At 38.4% G+C, this 18,908-nt stretch overlaps 1 protein-coding gene across 4 annotated transcripts; it reads right to left on the bottom strand.

The window, feature by feature from the left end:
- Nucleotides 1-3,116: 3,116 nt before the first annotated feature.
- LOC144475341 (cytochrome P450 4C1) lies at nt 3,117-18,244 on the bottom strand. 4 transcript variants are annotated; one of them, XM_078191143.1, is made up of 13 exons: nt 18,084-18,244; nt 12,685-12,959; nt 12,116-12,225; nt 10,694-10,784; nt 9,903-10,088; nt 9,496-9,589; nt 8,729-8,831; nt 8,561-8,663; nt 8,345-8,451; nt 8,195-8,263; nt 7,142-7,310; nt 6,324-6,503; nt 3,117-3,855 (listed from the first exon to the last, which is right to left on the bottom strand). In XM_078191143.1, exons 2-13 carry the CDS (start codon nt 12,836-12,838, stop codon nt 3,689-3,691), a joined length of 1,533 nt encoding a protein of 510 aa, XP_078047269.1. In that variant the 5' UTR covers nt 12,839-12,959; nt 18,084-18,244; the 3' UTR covers nt 3,117-3,688. The 4 variants fall into 4 exon arrangements, with proteins under 4 accessions (XP_078047269.1, XP_078047271.1, XP_078047270.1 ...); XM_078191145.1 differs by having other exon boundaries at nt 17,973-18,097; XM_078191144.1 differs by lacking the exon at nt 18,084-18,244 and adding an exon at nt 15,149-15,302.
- Nucleotides 18,245-18,908: the final 664 nt, after the last annotated feature.

Below are 18,908 nucleotides of genomic sequence, written 5' to 3'. Positions count from 1 at the left end.
CCCGCCCCCCGCCCACGGTCCTTCTTGTGCCCGTTTCGCTGCAACCCCCTTGCACAAGATTCAATAACACATGCCTCGTGCCTTCATCGCAGTTACATTTAATTAGATACGCGCAAGATCGCGGTCGCAACCGGTGTCTCCGCGCGCGATTAGACTCTGGGAAGACTGTCAGGCCTTTGTCTCCGCGTAGATTCTCTGCTCAACCCCCGTACCGTCTCTTACATCCTTCGCTTTGTCCTTTGCGCGGTATCTGGCTCGTTCATAAATTCTACGAACTTTATTTTCCATGCTGAATTAATTCTTTACGCGTCGAGGTACACGTTAGTGGCGCCAATTTTTTAACCGGGTCTTGATTTTTATTCAAATATATTGAACAAAGATAAGGTTGTCAAAATTTTTAATGTACGAAAGTGTGTAATTAATATTTACTACAGTAAATATTGCCGTAAGTAAATTTACTGCAGGGCATTTGCTGAGGGCGTAAATTTACTTATTTATTTGCCACAAGTACATTTATTTATTTATTTATTTGACATAGGTAAATTTACTTATTTATTCGCCATTGGTAAATTTCAAATTTTCTGCTTCGATTTCGTTAACAATAAAGCGTGTTGTTTTGTAAGAATCGCAAGACTGAATTCGTTTCGTCATTTTGATATTTTTATTACAATATGTGTGCTTGAATCGTGGAACTGATTCAATCATCTCCCACGAAAGGTTCTCTGTAATTTCGACAATTTTTAAATAAAAATTGTGGCACGGTACGTTTAGGGATAATTAAATAACTTTGATATTATCGGAATTTCAGGACTCGGTATTCGTAAATTTCCAGTTACGGTTTCATTAATTAAATCATTTTGATATTGCGAGAACGTTGGATTCGCCACTCGACGCGTTAGCAGACATTTTACCGAAAATTGCCGGGACATTAGAGAATCCGTTAACGACGCTATAATTGTTTAAAACGTAGCTTAACGATTGTTTTCACCCAAACTGTCAAAACATTGCATGATTAATTCATTATCGAAATTAAGAAGAACGCGTCTACAAAAACTAATCGCGAGATAACAATGTTCCTGCAAATGATCGATATTTATGCAATCCGGCCTGATAAAAAATAAGAACTGGCTCACTAGACCTAGTTACACTAACACGGAAAAATTTGGTTACTTAATACAAATGCCAATACGTACCTTGGCGAGTTTCGTAATAAATCGATTCGGTCAAAAGATTCGTTGTAAATAGACTGTACAGATTCGGCGCGCGTTTATGGCGGAAGTGAAATTCGAAACAATGAGAAGCACCTGCGCTATTCGCGTCTCGCCTGTAATCATCGAAGAACTAAATTTGCGGAGAAAATTTGATCGGCAGTCTAATTACAGCAGTTTCAGTTCTGGCTTAGACGCGGCGCATAACGCGTGAATAGACGTGCAATTTTCACGCGCAATTTGACGGGGTTTGGATCGCATTTGGCCGATTGTCTTCCCCAGAGGCGGTTGCGTGCGAACGCACCGGGCGTGACCCAGTTAACGGAAGAAAAGGGATACTCGATTATTATGTACGTTGGTCGTGTCACCGTGTATATTCAGCGTGTACGCGCGTAACTTTAACTCATATACTGTGCTCATAGCGGATGTGATCGTGTTGTCCGAATAACGTCGCCCCACGCGCAGATAGCGAGGAACGACGCTCGCTGATATGTATTCGATGATTTTTCTTTTTCCCTCCTTTCACGCCTTAGTTAATTAACGCGGCAACGCGATATAACGCGTCGCACACGTTCGCGTATCGGAGGTTCGTTTCCATGCCGTTTTATTTCTGTTCCCGCGTCTGTTCATTAATGAAGATGAACCGACGTGACGTACGCGTGTGCTTTTTTTCCTCCACCTCCTCCTCCTCCTCCTATCTCTCTCTCTCTCTCCCCCTATCGCTTTCTTTTCTTTCCTTTTGTCTTCGTTTTGGTCGTCGTCTCGTTCCATTTTTCTTCCCCCTTCGTCTCTTTCGTACACACCGCGACACATAGAGACAGAGCGAAGCTCAACATAACTAGTCCTTACTTTAAAACCAAAGTAAAGAGAAAAAAAACATTGTGTAGCTTTTAAGAATCTCCATTACGTATTCACACCTGTGTGTCTATACAGAAGACATAATTATAATTAATAATTCAATCATCGTAATTAGGTAAAGGACTAACCGATAAGCGAATAGATAACAAAAAAAGGAATAAGCCGCTCGTTAAGTGTATCGTTTTACTTTTAATTAATTTTTTACGATTAATATTTTATCTAGCAACTTTTGTCGGCTAGGAATGTAAATTCTGTATCTGTACATTGTTTTCCTATTTCAACTATTAAAAGTGATCGTCAACTAAACCCCCTGTGTACGTTTCTTGCCGTGAAAACATCGACCGGTAACTTTATTCTTCGTTCGACGTTCTTTAAACACGTTGTGAACTGTAAAAAATGGTTTTGTAATCTCCGACGTAATTGCTTTTATATTTTCATTGGAATACTTAAAATCCGTTCAGGAGAAAATTAATTTAATATCAGAGAATCTGTGATATCAAATATCAAGCATTTTAACACGTTCGCGGACAGCCGACATCGTTTTGTCGAGACAAGTAGATTTACCTTTGAAACAATTGTAACGTTGTGTTTGCTCTCGAGTGCTCGGATTATCACATTTTAATAGTTACATTCTTTCATACGCAAGCAGAATATCATAGAATATCGCGACAGCGTATGTTGCAGCATTCACGACCGCGTGTTAAACGTCGGGCGCAGAAGTGCTGTAGCTAGAGCAACGCGGTTGCTTGGGAGCACATCAAATCACGGGTTCATCAAGAGAATGTTTGCTACGGGACAAGAGAATTCTGCCGAGCAACGACACGGAATTCACAGGTAAAAAGGTGCAGTTAATTCGTCCGGTGCTCGCGCGCCGGGGACAGGTGGAACACAACCTCGACGCTAAATAACGTTATTTCGCCCACAAGGGAGGAATTAAAACGAGCAACTCTTTGCGCCGGGAGATTGACCCGTTCCCGGTGCCCGTGCCAATTTGTTTACGGAACACGGCAACGCGCGCCGGCTAAAGGAAGAATAAAAAAACGGAATTGCTTTCTTCTCCAACTCTGTTTATTTTTAAAAAGCATAAAGAACACACAGTCTGATGTAACGATGCGAAATCACCGCGATCATTCCGGGCCGTTGTTATATACACAGAGCGCAGCGTCGACCAAACTCCGAATTATCCCGAAACGTTAATAAAATTCGAACCAAAAATTAACATCTTGATCTTTCCGTTCCAAACTATAGCACCTAATTCTGCATTCGTGCACGTCGCATCGATCGTCGCTTAAACTAATTTAAATACAAGGCTTCGAATAATGCATGATTCGCTTGTGTCGCACGCTACGAGGCCCGCAAATTTTCGAACAGTTTGTTGGGAACCCGTTTCATCGTTACGCGATTCTGATCGGGTCAGAAACATGACCGACGAAGACAGCCTTCCATTTTGGGGGCTCTTCTCCCGGTGTTCCCACGGGTTCTACTACCGACTCGCGAATCACCCGTATCAATGCCGATTATAATTTTTATTTTACAACAGAATACCAGCGAACAGACAGTTTAGTTTATCAATGTTACCGTGTTGCAAACCACTTGCTTCGTGATATCGGTGTTGGATATCATCAACAGTTCTCGACCGGGATGAACTTCGTTCGGACCGGATGCGCTGGACGGATCACCAAATCGGCGGTGATCAGCATGTCCTTCAGGTAGTCCACCGGCTCGAAATTGAAATTGTACAACAGAAGGCCTACCACCGCCTTCAGCTCGAACATGGCGAATCGTTGTCCTGGAAATTCGAGAGAAAAAAAAAACGGGATCAAAGCCGAAAGGAAAAACTCGAGCGCAATTTTTCCGTAAACCGTTCGAAATTAAAGTTCGATTCGACCGAAAGTTCGGACAAAATTCGAAGGCGTTTAAAATCAAATTTAATCGCAAGCATAAGTCAGTTCCCGACAAAATTTGATTTCAAATAAAAGTTGACTCGAAATAAAAGCCTATTCCGAAATAAAAGTTGATTCCGAATAAAATTTCAATGAAAATTCGCTTCGAACGAAAGTCCGTTTCAAATCAAAGTTCGCCTCAAATGAGTGCGCGTTTTAAGTGAAACCGGATTTGAAATATTTAATTTCAAGTAAAAGTACAATTTAAATAAAAATTCTGTTTCCATCGAAAGCTGCACTTCAAACGAAAGTTCGTTTCGACGAGAAGTTCGTTTTAAATTCGAGCGCGTTTTAAACGGAAGTTCATATTCATCCGTGGCCGCGTTTTAATTAAAAAAAAAAGGTCTGACACATGATGCTCGGGCGTTTCGAAAAGTTGCATTATCCACGAATGAGCGAAACAGCGGACATTCGAAGCAAAGCAAGATATATTAGTTTCCGATACGTCCGAAGAAGAAGTGCCTCGGCGCGGAAGAAATACGCGGGATCCGTGAGAAATTAATCTGCTGTCTGATCCGACAGGTACATCAATTGCACGCCGTACTTACAGTCCGCGTTTCCCGTTCCCTTTCTTGTCCGCATTAAATTATGCGACACTGTCCGATAATCATAAATAGTCTCCCTGTCCTCGCCCTGTCACGAATAGATTGCGGATTTTACGCGATCCCGAGAAAAATGAATCGGCGTAACACGATATCGCGTGGACGTCTGAAGAATTTACGAACGACGTTGTTTCTCTGTATCCTCGGCTTATTGAACCGATTAACCCTTTGCGGTCGTTTGTCTATCTATTCCTATTTATTTTTATTTATCTTACGTTTTTTTTTATTTTTATTCTTGCATCAAATTGATACACGTTATCGTTACACATATCTAAGCTTTGAAAAAGATTTAATAAAATTACCTTCCCCCTTCATCTTGAATATTATATAATATATCATGCATTACTGATCAACAAAAACAAATTCCGAGTAGCGCGACGCCAGTCAATAAATTGAATGCGACCGCAAGCGGTTAAATGCGGCGACTCAATTTCGTTTAATTTTCTATACGATCGATCGATCGACTGCGAAAACTGTTCGATTAGCATAAGGACATACGGTCTAGTCGTAAATGTTGCATACGATTGACCCGGCTGTTATATAACTATTTTCATTGCCCGCGTTAGAGTTCGAATTTCAAGCCAATATTCAAACGAGAAAAGACTGCACTCGGTCTAACCATAAAACTGCATCAATGCAAAACGGTAAGTGATAATTCGAATAGTTTTTCTGTGATGGAATTTGCATGGTCCGCAAGCTAATATGGCCCCCGAACGAATGAATAGCAAATGGGCAATGAAAAGTAACAGAATGGTTAATAAATAATGTTTCGCTGGCCGGGAAAAAAGCCTGAGAAAAACATTGTCGGCTGATAGTTTAGCAATCGACACGTGTCTGTTTAATAATAATTCGTCACGTGTCTGCCACGGAAAGCGCAGCTTATTACGATATGTACAGGATATTTATAGGAACTATAAAGAAAGAGAAATAGATAACGCAGGTATTTCCCGCTTTGGATGTCAATTTCTTGCACTTTTTCCGAAGCAATGATAAAAGTCGCGAGAAGACGAGAACTGTTTTCGAATTTTTTTACACTACGTCAGCGATTACGCCATTTTTGTCTCATGATCGTAGTTATCGGTGGATGCGAAATATAAATTCTCTACATCGATTACAAACCGTGGGGGCCATGTTTCCATCCTTCTTTAATAATTTTAAAATGTGCAAATTCGTGTCTATATAAATATTTTCGCTGTTTTAAATTATACTCATTTGCGCATCAAAGGCGCGGCTTAATTGTCAATATTCGCGCTAATGGCGGGTAACAGAATTCGAGCAGAAATTCTTTTGCTTCCTGCATAATTTTACGTAATTGAAAATAATATAATAATAATATAGTTTATGAATGTATAAAACCCTCAGTCGAGATGATGATAATAATAATAATTACTAGACAGCGGATTTTTGTGCGACATAAAAATGATTTCAGTTAATCGTAAGAAACTTGGTTTAGTCATGTCATCTTTCCTCTAATAATTATGTAAAGTTGAAAATAATTATTTATTTTAGACCTATTCATTTTTATCGTAAATGCATCAATGTAGTCTAATAATTGCAATAATTGCAGTCTAGTAACTGCGAATTTTTTTCACAGATTTTCACTGAGCGAAAGTAAATTATAATTGTTACTATTTTATTCTAGTAATAATTGTCCGATATAAACTCTTTCGTGTCGATATGTTCGCGTTTCTGATATAATTTCGTTCTCTTACCTATACAATTGCGGGGGCCAGCGCTGAAAGGTATGTAACAATAGGGATGACGTCCTTGGCAATTTTCCGGCAAGAATCTGTCCGGATCATAGACATCCGGGTTGGGCCAGAACTGTGGATCTCTGTGGACGTCTACTATGTGCACGTGGATCGTCGTGTCAGCTGGCACGGTGTAATTGCCTGAGAACAGAAGTTTTGTTCGCGATAAAGTAATAGTAAAACGACAATTGAGTAATAATAGAGCAATAATAGGATAGCAATAGAGTAAGAGTAGAGTAATAGTAGAGCAACAATAGAGTAAGAGTAGAGCAATAATAGGATAGCAATAGAGTAAGAGTAGAGTAATAGTAGAGCAACAATAGAGTAATAATAGAGCAATAATAGGATAGCAATAGAGTAAGAGTAGAATAATAGTAGAGCAACAATAGAGTAATAATAGAGTAGTAGTAGAGGAACACTAAAGTAATAATGAAGCAATAATACAGTAATAATAGAGTAATAATAGAGTAATAGTACAGCAATAGTAAAGTAATAATAGAGCTATAGTACAGCAATAGTAGAATAATAATACAGCAGCAATAGAGTAATAGTATGCAAATAATAGAATAACAATAAAGAGTAATAAAGTAATAATATAACAACAATACAGCAACAATAGATTAACAATAACGTAACAGTAGAATAACGATAGAGTAATAGAGTACATAAAGAGCTCATTAAACACGCGAAATGAAAGTAATCGTAATAAACCCGAATTTTTCGTTCACTGAAGTCCTTAGCAAAAATTAGCAATGTTTAATAGAACGTTTGATAATTACTTAATTTCAGATCCTTCTCCGGACTTCGCGATATGAACGGCACACTCGGGAAAAGTCGAAGGGACTCCTTGATGCATCGTTCGAGATACGGCAGATTTTGGAGGGCGGACATACTCATTTTGCCGCCGTTCGCGTCCAACACTTCCTTCACCTCGGCCCTCGCTCGGTCCTGCAAACAATCGTTACAAAAGGTGAACTAATTGCACGGACGCCCCGTTCAGATTCATCGTTCGTTGTTCCGTTGAGCTTGACAAATGTCTCGGGCTTGCGACGTTCGATGAAGAACTGCGCGGATTTTGAAATGACGTCTCCCGCGAATAGATTGCGGTTCTTCGGCGTGCTCGCGACGAGTCCAGATTTTTGAAATGCAAGGAATAAATTAACGAGATCTAATAGCGTTTTTATTTTCTCTTATAATGAATGTTTTGTATCAACTTGTGACGAATTTTTGTAAAGTCACGTATGAATATGCAAATCCGCGTAAAAACCCGCGGTCTATTAAACCTTTGCGCAACGATTTATTTCGCGGCCACGTCGACTAGCACTGTTTCGCGCTTTATGATCTTCGTAATAGAACGAGACAAATATCTCTCGCGCGTTTACTTTAATCCTTGAATAATCATAACGGAAGAATCCAATTTGCTTCGATCCAGAAGAAACGAGCAAAATTCGAATTTAGTAGACTGCAAAGAGCATCACCAAATTGTTCCTTAGATTATTCGAAGTAACTTTTTCCTTAGCGAAAATGCAATCCGCAGCTTTGTTTACGAGTTATTAACGAAAAACATTGACCAATGAGCTCGGCTGGGCGGGGCGGCCGAACCAATAAGCCGTCGAAGCTTAATTCCGCGCGTTCAGCCGCTCGTTCGGCCGCCAGGCGTCAACCGTGCTCGCCTCTCATTGGTCAGTGTTTTCCAATAATATCTCATAAACGAAACCACGGATTGAATTTTCACAAAGGAAAAAGTTGCTCTAAATTACCTCAGGAACCTCTTAGATCCCTAAAATAAAATATTGCCGCGATTAAAAAAACATTACTGGAACTAAAATCACCTGTATCTCTTTGTGCTCAGCCAGAAGCATGATCGTGAAGGTAATAGACATGGCTGTGGTGTCGTGTCCCTGTTAAAAAAGATAACATACGATAAATTAGTGAAATTCAGTCATCGCATCTCGAAGCAAAGCGTAAATCGCGTCACGCACCCTGAACATAAACGTGTCGACCTCCTCTCTGATACCGTCTATATCGATCTGATCATTCCGGTGAGCCGCTATTAAGAGATCCAACATGGCGAGCCTCCTCTTGCGCGCTGCAAACGATTTAGCAATGTTTCAGATTCGCAGAGATCTGTTTAAACGAAAATTCCAGTGCTACCGATCCGAAATTTTCCGAGAAACATTCAAAAGGTTGCCACTTACTTCCGATATCGTCGTCGTCCTTCTTTTTACTCGGGTCGTCGCTCAGGCCGGTTAAGTACTTGCCGTTCGTGCTTTCGTGGTACGACATCCTCTCTTTGATGATCTGCAAACGTACAATTTGAATAACAAAAAAGCGCGAACTTGTCCGACGAATAAATTTCAACTCACCCCCGTGGTGAATCCGTGCAATATTTTCAACAGTTTGCTCTGGCGCCAACCGGGGGGTAACCTGAAGAAGACCCAATCAGGGTGCAGCCAAGGTCGAATTAGTCTGGAACAGTGGCAACAAATTAGTGCACTATTTTAACCTTTTTAAGCAAATTTGATTTCTCTTAATTTTGTTGGATATTTTTGAATACCTTTCTGTGTTAATTAATTATAATTATAATTAAAAATAAATCCTGAAATATTCTGGTTACACATTTGTTATTAAGACCTTATCGTCAATTTTGCTTATGTTAAATATATTTCTTCATTTAAAAAGAGATTAAATTTTTTGAAAATATATAACTTTTCTGCTGCATATAATGTGTTAGTATGTAATATTCTCGGATAAATTATCATGAGTATTCATCAGGCCATTTAATAGAATACAATTGTTATTTAATGTTAATAATCTGCTGCTAATTAGGTATTGATTCTGATGTTAGTGAGCTACTAATTTAGTGTTAATAAGCTGGTGCTGATGAGCTACTGATTCTAATATTAATAAGCTATTAATTTAAATGTTAATAATCTAGCGCTAATAACTAATGAACCGCTGCTAATAAACTACTGATAAGAATTTAAAAAACGAGTGCAAGCAAGTTCCTCATTCTTAATGCTGATATGCTAACAAATAAACACAATTACAACGAATCATACAAATTATAAGTCGATAACAAATAGCAATCATAACCGCTACTTCAGTTCTGATAATTTGACCTATCCGATACCTTTCCACAAGGCTGTGACCCATGTCATAAACGGCCTGTCGATATTTCTCTTGATGAGGACCTTTGTCTCGCAACGAGGTTCCCATAGCAGTATCTGCAACAACGATTTCATTATATTTCTACTACAATCGACTCTTTGCAACTCCTTTTATCTTATCAGCAATTTCACATAACAATTAATTTCTGTTTCACTCAATTTCACATTGTTCCGGCCGTACAATATCCAAACTGATTAAAATCTGCAGACGATAGGAAGTCACGCACAGATTTCACGACTGCATAAAGTCTCCCCCCTCTGTTATTAATTACGTAAACGTTGAAGCCTCGAAACATTTTTCGCGTAATTTTCGAGTCGGTTTATCGACGACTCGATAAACGTTTCTACGGTAAGAACAATGCCGATTTACCGCATATCACGTTCAACGTGTGCTCGCTGATTAGGGGCAACAGGTCCTTGACGAGCGGTCCACCCTCGCTCTTCAGTATTTGGTTCATCCGTTCGGACTCCTCGATAAAAACGTCGACGAACTGTTGCAGCACGTTGAAATGGAAGGCCGGCGTCAATATCTTCCTGCGCATTTGCCATTTGCGGCCTGCGATAAACCGGATAAATAAACGACAAATGAAAATATCGTACGCGCAAAAATTCCCGCGTACGTCGACCCTTCCGAGTTCGTTCGTATCTCCCGTCCCCACGCAACTGCTTGACTCATTCGCGCATTTTCGCGTTAATCTCAATGGCATTCAAATGCTTTTACCAATCCTTTACACTCGAGTCGTGACTGCAAGACAGAAATTATTATGTCACCTTTCACAGTAATTGTTCTAAATTTTCGTATATTTTAGAAGAATCATTGCCTCAGTCGCAAAATCGAAAATCGTGTTTAAGTACACTGTTATCATTGTTTATACTCAATTTCAACTATTAGCAAAGGTATACATATTTATTCTATATTTTTATTTCACTCTCAACGCGATTGTTATAGACTAGTTTTATTTTGCATAAAAATTCGAGATTTAGTCGTGTGAAATGAAAATGTGCAGTTAAAGTGCCTCGAGTGTAAAGGGTGAAACCCTTTCAGGCAATCGGGGGGTGCAGAACGCGAGAATGCGAGAACGGAAACAAGAGTCGTGCTTGAATTAATTTGAATTTTCTAAATACTATTCGAAACGTAAGTAAAAGTTAGAAACATGTTACCTGCACTAGTTAGAAGACCAGTGTTGAACCACGGCATCAAGAGATCGTAGATATGGCTTTTCTGAGTGGATTTCGGGTTTCCGAGAATTGTCTAAAGAAATTGAAACATTGAAACGAACTGTACCGATTAATATCAATTGAATCGTATCATCAATTAATATAAATTAAATCGAATCGTCGATTAAAACCAATTAAATCGAATTACGGATTAAAATTAGTTGAACTGAATCATCAATTAATGTTAATGAAATTGAATCGTCGTCGATTAATGTCAATTAAATCGAATCATCGATAAAGTACGGAAAATTAATTAATGAGAGATCAAAGTATATCGCGAACATCTATGAAAAACTAGTCAGAACGAGGGAAGTACATGTTCAGATTAGTGTTATCGTGCAGGGAGTAGCGGAAGAGAAACCAAAGTCAACATTACTTAAATAACAAGATCTTAATTACTATTAACACTTTAACAACCGCTCACACAGCATGTGTGTGATAGCCGGAACAACCGTTACCGACCGCTCACACAACATGTGTGTGATGCTGACGCCGAAGGTTGTTGACCAGTACCACACTCTTTGTGTGATAATTTATGAATGTAAACAAGTGTGGATATTGCTATTGGCTTCATATTTCATTGTCACGTCTTTGATTATAGGTAATTATCGCCTATTTTTAATTTTTGATTAAATTTTGTTGTACTTGTTTTATGTTAACTTTTTCGTGAATTTAATAAAGTTCTTTAAAATTAATTCTTCAAAAATACTGCCGGCCCCTGGCGACGTTTGATCGCGTAGATGTGCGATCGTTAAAGTGTTAAGATCGCGGAGAGTCAGCCAAAACATCAGCAAAATTCACCATAACATCGAAGATGTGAGAAACATTTTGAATGTGCCTATGGAACATGTTATTTCTTGTACTAAGGGCAGGAAGCTATATAGAAATTAAAGAAAATATACCTCCAGTCATAATAGCTGTCCACTCAGCCATATATTAGTTCGTACTCGTAACATAAGGGCGCAATGAATTACCTATTATGACCTCGGGTGACTTCTTCCGAAAAGTATTGATAAAATAATTCACACAATAATTGCGAGAGTCTCAAAGCACAAATTAAATTCTTCCAACATTATGAGAAGTTATTATGTATCGTAATCTTGCATTTAGGAATCTTGATTGACGTTACGCCGAAGATTGTAATCCTCTCCAAATGTTTTGTTTCGAAAACAAGATTACAAGTCGTGTCATACGCATCGTAATTTGCACATTGGTCGAGAGAGTTTCAAAGTGCAATGACGTTAAAATCTGACATCGGACAAAATTTGTTTTACGTAATCACGCGTTAATTTTAGTCGTTATCGACAAAGGAACATTAAAGGAGATAGTATCGATGTACGATGATATAAGTGAAAAGTCAATTACCTCGATGTCTTTCGGATGACGTATATTAAGGAACGGCATCGTGAAACCCCAAAATCTGTAAATCGGATAATACTGATCGCCGTAATTCCGTACGAGCGTCCAAAGATCCGCTGCAATGACACAAGCATTCGAATGTTTTGTAGCCTTGATTGAAAACAGATTTATATATAATGATTTATATAGATTTCTATCGAACAATTTTTAATTATTCAAAGCAAATACAACATCTCCAAACTTTAAGTTAACGCTGATTTTACGGCACCCGAAAAAAATGACGGATTCCAAATCTTTCACTCTACGGTCATCGAACTTGCAAACATAAATTCGCGAGGATTTCGTTTCGTTACTTCGAACATATATTACGACGAAACTCGCTAAAAATCCGAATCGATAAATTAACGTTGCTTCTATAAATTACTGTAAAATGGCGGTTCTTAGCAGTCGGTAAAGCCAGCGTTAACAAAGGCCAAATAAAGCAGGTTTGCTGTAAACGTTCGACCCAGAATATAGGGTTCTTATATCGTTAAATAACGTGCCTCGATTTCTCGAAAAGAAATATCGCGGCTTACTTGAAGTAACTTGGAAGTTGTGCATGTTGCCAAGCAGCGGTATCGCCTGCGGTCCTGGTATGGCGTTTATCATCCTGCCCATCTTCCCAAAATGGACGATGAAGAAGTGGAGGACCGCCCCGAACACGAACAACGCTAATATTCCAAAAAACATTTTGGCGGCGCGCGTCAACGTTCACAGAATTCCAATAGAGTCCCCTTCTGTAAGTTTGTCACGCGTTCATGCGAGTCGCAGCGCTCCCACCATCGGTGCTCTCAAGCCTGATGTAAGTTCGCTGGAAAAGAGAAGGGAAAAAATTCATAGAAATCCGCCAGCGCAATACCGGCGGTGCATCCTGACAATGTCCTAACGATATCCTAACAATATCCTAACAATATCCTAACGATGTTCTAAGGAAGACTTGTAAGAGCGACGCAGCCATTCAAAGGCAAATTTTGCGCGCGAATGTCACCCACTCGGTTGAAGTGTTATTGCGGAAGCGATAACAATGGTATCTAATCGTCTACCGCGATTACGCCGCTGCAGAGAAATCAATATGTTTGAATAGATACCTCGATCGACGCGGGTTGCCGAGCGGAAGATCAAAACAGAGCGCGCTTGTTAATGTTTATGTAACCCTAAACATTATATTCTCATTTTGTTGCTGGATCACCAAGTTGCCAGAGCGAATAAACATTCTTACTATAAATAGTAAATGGCGTAAGGAGAGATGTCTAATTATAATTCACCTGGCAACGAAAATGTAAAGACGTAAACCGGAAGCGATTCTTAAATCTAGCAGGCAAGGATTGAATAAGTAAATAAATAATTTATAGGAAATCCGAATTAGACGATACGCTGCTGGGAGAGACGAGAGTTAAAAATACTCGGGCATTTAAACAAATAAAATTTCTGAGCCGACCACTCGCGACAGGAAAGCCTCGAAAGCAAAACGACTTCCGCGAAGGTGCACTCGAAGTCTCGCGATTACCATAATCACTTTGCGTTCGAGCGCGAACGCGTGCTTTTATCGGTGGATGCTGGAAAGACGCCTTGTTCCGCGTGCAAGATGAACGCCCATGATCTAATTGGTCGGCGTTGTCAGTTGAAACCAATGGAAAAATGAAGTGTCGGGCCCGCATTCCATTCGGATGACTTCTGTTTCCGCTTGTCTATAGTGCGACGCGACTGTTTATGCGATTGCGGCGTGCGACTGATAGTCGCGAGAACATCGTCGGACGAAACAACGATAACAACATTCCGCACAGGGAACCGACGGTTATTCTTTTTTTCCAATTCATTCATTCATAAGCATCGCGATTGTTTGTTATTTTTTTTATCCAGAACGTGGATAAAGAAGAATAAGGGAGCTCAAGGTTATCGCACAGCAATGAAATAATTGGGGTCGCGTGTTACGTTACGATTAGTTGACTGTGTCAAGGTAAATAACAGCGAAAATTAGTAGAACATGTTTTGCTGCGATAACCCCTCCGTTCCTTCGGCATTGTACTCGATGAAACAAAAGAAACGGCCTGCTGCGACAATAAGAAATCTCTAGACGTTGCATCTACAAATCAACGACGACGATCATTTGTAATTGTTTGGTTTCCGTTTTATCTGGAGACTATTTTCGACGATGTTTGCACAGAGAACCGAAGAAAATGAGAACTCTGAGCATAACGATAATATTAAGATAACAATAAATAGATGAAGGAAATTAATTAAATTCAATTAATCAGTTGGAGTGAATCTAATTCCATTAGATTAGATTGAATCAAATTAAATTAAATCGGATGAAAATAAATCAAATTGAACGAAGTTGTATTACACTGAATTAAATTTAATTGAATTGAATGAGATTGTATTAAACTGAATTAATCTGAATTAAATTGAATTCAATTGAATTATATCAAAGATATTATAGAGCTGCATTAAACTAAATTAAGTTGAACCGAATTAAATTAAATTAAATCGAAGTAAATTGAAAGAGAATTAATACAAAACGAATTAGACGCATTCATGGAAAGAATGAGTAGCAAATAAGTGACATGAAATTGCAAGAAAATCAGAAGCATTGAGTAATACTATTACATCCCTTGCAACTTCGAGAAATTATTAAAAATTCCTATTTTTATTTATACGTTATTAAAAAGAATTAATTTATTTTGATTTCACCTCTGTTCTTTACAATCGTCTTGAAACATTATCATTTATCATAAAGAAACGCCGTCCAAACCGATTAATTATATAACTGTATATAATTGTATAAAAAGTGTACGAAATTACCGCCGGGTCCCTATAGGTGCAACGAGACGCATCGCTGCAGACTGCACAAGATCCTATGCAACGGAAGTAAAATCTCGAAACGTGGCTAAGTCGATGAGAATTCTTATGGCGAATGAACGGAGATCCGGAACGGCGAAAAATCAAAATGAAAGCACAGCTTCGCACTTGGACTGCTGACGAAAATCATCGATCACTCACCCTGTAAAACAACGGAGGAACGTCGTGAACACAATCGTTTCGGAATCCTGCACCCACTTTCGAGAATGAGACCCGCACATTTGACTCGAAACGAGGAAGAGCGCGCGCGATAATAGCGCATGCCGGCCATAACGTGGATGATAAATACTCGATACAGAATAACCAGTCATCCCCACTACGAGCCAACCGAAAAAAAACTCAACAATCGGGAAGGGTACTCCTGGCGACGCCAAAATGCAAGATCACTGTTCCCAATGATCGATGTTGCGCCTTCGGATCATGAAATTAACCTCCCACTTTTCGCCAACTTCTCCTTTTTTTGCTATTTGAACCATCAGCGAACGGCACGCGCGTCATACGGCCGCTTAGATACCTGCTCGCGCTCGTCTTTGAAATTGAACGGACAACTACTTGACCAATTTCCTCGATTCTTTTTGATCGTTACTTTGGAGGATACTTCGTATTCGACACAATCAGAGAGAAAAACGTTCGAATTATTCTTTATTCGAGTAATTCGAACAATTTGAATAATTCGAATAGTTTGAATACCTTTTTATTCAAATGATTCGAAGAGTTCTTTAGGTGAATAATTTTCTATTCGAATAATTCAAAAAATCTTATTTCAGTAGTTTTTCATACGAACAATTCGAAAAATTCTTTATTTCAATCACTTTCTAATCAAATAATTTGAAAATTCTTTATTTCAATAATTTTCTATTCGAAGAATTCACAAAATCCTTGTTTCAATAATTTTCTATTCGAATAATTCGGAAAATTCTTCACTCCAATAATTATATCTTCGAATCATTCAAAATCATTTTATTAAACAAATTCTTTATTCCAATAATTCAAAGAATTCTTTATTCGAATAATTCGAAGAATCTAAACAATTCGAATATTTCTGCAGTTGGATAATTCTTTAGGCAAACAATTCATTAGACAAACGATTCAAACAATTCGCAGAGTCCTTTATTCCTTTAATTTTCCATTCGAACTATTCGAAAACCATATTATTCGAATAATTCGCCGAATTCTCTACTCCAATAATTCGAAAAACCCTTTATTCGAACAATTCGAGAAAGTAATGTAATTAGAAAGTACTAGGAAGCGAGACAAGTGTGTCGATCTTGATTTCGAATAATAATAATGTGTCGATATTGATCTAAGAAATGTACCGGGTGTCCTCGTTCACCGGTCCACCCCGAATCGAAAGTGCAGGATTTTGATCGGAAGCTAAAAACGATTTTTATCAAGCGATTCGAGTACGCTCTATCAAACATTTTTCTCGAAAATATGTGCATTGATTACCGTATATCAGACAAGATAAATAAAGATGATCGAGTAATCGATAAAATTGGTTCATTTAATGATCATCTCACAACTGATGCGTGCATTTTGCACGATGAGAGAAAAAGTTACACTTTCGACGGTAATAGAAGAAAGAAATGGATTGATTTTTAAGAAATATTTTAGGAAGAAATTAACAAACAAGATTAAAGTTCATTCTGCACCACCTGGAACATACGCGGATAATCAGGAATTCGTGATAACATTATCAAAATCAGATCATCATGTTATATCGGACAACAATAAATTACTCTATGGAATTGACAGTATCGAATGTAACTACATTTATTACGAATAACTAATTTCATTCGTCACTAATCACATTGCACTTGTGCTTTTTGCTTTCGGCATTGTTCTAAACAGGATTCTGCAAAAGTCATTCGCAGAGAATGTGTAAACATATATTTATCGATTATTATGAGAACGATCGATATTTTTCAAAAACAGATTGATCGATCAATAGAATAATCTGTTAAACAATCTGCCGAGCAATATGTTAAATTAATTTTAGCAAACGTAATGCTGGATAAGATAATGTTAAAACCGAGTTTTATCAAGATTTGCATCGAAATCAAAATATTTCATCGAATTCAAATTATTAAATTAAGCGTTCCTTCACGAAGCAATATTTATTAGGTTAATTTTAATGCAATTCTATGTAGCATCGTGCTTTAACAGACACACGTTAGCAAAATTAAGATCTCAACGAATGCAAATATACAGAAAATGATCTTGTAATACGAAAACTATTACAGCAATTTCGTTCTAAAAACAGAAATTAGCAACACTGTGTGACAAATTCCTTTTCAAATTGTTAGAAAAGTGACAATCATCGATATTCTGGTCACAGCACGACCATAAACGATCCATGCAGTAACTTCCAATAAACGTAGCGTCAATGTCATGGTATTACGAGAGTTTTCGAAAAGCAGAAATGGTGACGTTGCAATTTGTTGCACTTGCGACGCGCACATGCACACGCATCACGTGTTTCACACGTAGTAAATATCATTTCAAATAAAACGAAGGCCTGCGTTAAGCAAATATCGATTTCGCGCTGAAATAATGACTTCACTGTATAAAAGTACAATACTCTGTGTACAATGCAGCAAGAAGCGAACGATTAGGTTGCAGCATGCGAAATGTCTATAAACCTGTAGGATATCTCCAGCTGTATGTGAATTCTATTTCGGCTGTCGATGCAAAGAACGTTCACTTATATATATATATATTATTACACATATAATAGTTTAATATTGTTATGTTATAATGTATATAGTAATATAATGTTATATATGTTATATTGTATGTAGTAATGTAATATTATATATTTCGTAATATATATAACAGTATAATGTTATAGACACTATAATATATACTAATATAATGTTATGGATATTACAATATATAATAATATATCATATGCGTAATAATATACATAAATATATATAATAATCTATACAAATAATATATGTACCGCTAAAATGGAGTGCACGCTTGGCGGCAGCAAAGGGTGCAACGACTGCTACCACGAGGAACAGAATTAACGAGGACAGCGGAGAGCTGCTAGATGTTTGGTGGTACGTACCCGAGTCTGCTTGAAATATTTCGGGAAGAATAATCTTTAGAAACGGGGTGTCTGCCGCCCTCTCGGAGCGTTACTCTGCCACTGATTCTCTTATCGTTATTTACGCAGTTGTCGAACGGAAAAAACGCTCGCCGAAAAAAACTGTCGTTTAGTCGGGGAATTTCGTTCTTCTCGGCTCCGACTTTGACGGGTGACCACGGTCACCTTTAGGTAACAAGAAGCGGCCCCGCAATCGTTGGCCAGAGTAATCTCGACGCGAGTGTTTGACGATCATGGTCGGTTTTAATAACGAAAGGGTTAAATATTAGGTCGACGTATATCAAGTGCGAGATTTTTTCACGGGCTATTAATATTCTCGTGAACTTCGCACGGGTATCGTTCGTTGAAGTAACGTTATCTACGTTTACCATAGAAGCTGACGATTGAATGCATTATTTCGTGGATACGGCGAGGACGGGAACACCTCCAGTTCGACGGACTAATTGGAAAGCGGCTTCCGGGAATTTATCAACACCTTGCGCACGAAGATTTTCTTGGGACTCGATTTTACTTAGCTCTGAAGCGGCGACTGACGCTTCGAATAAAATGTTATGTTGTATGACGTTGCACGTGATTGGCATATTTAAATAGAATTCGGTACGAGATTGTTCATTTTGAGAGTGTCGTAAGCTTCTTCTGAGGTTTGGAGCATCGTTATACTGAGATTGGTATACTTGTATTCGAGGAAGATATGCAAAGCAACTATAACGTTAAGCAACAATAGGGATTTGCCGTGATAATGGTAAGAACGTGTGGAATGTGAAATGACTATTGCTGATTAAGAAA

Source organism: Augochlora pura, chromosome 9, assembly GCF_028453695.1.
Source record: "Augochlora pura isolate Apur16 chromosome 9, APUR_v2.2.1, whole genome shotgun sequence".
NCBI classification, from domain to species: Eukaryota; Metazoa; Arthropoda; class Insecta; order Hymenoptera; family Halictidae; genus Augochlora; species Augochlora pura.
Note: the sequence above shows the minus strand (reverse complement) of the source record. Positions and strands in the feature narration are given on the sequence as shown.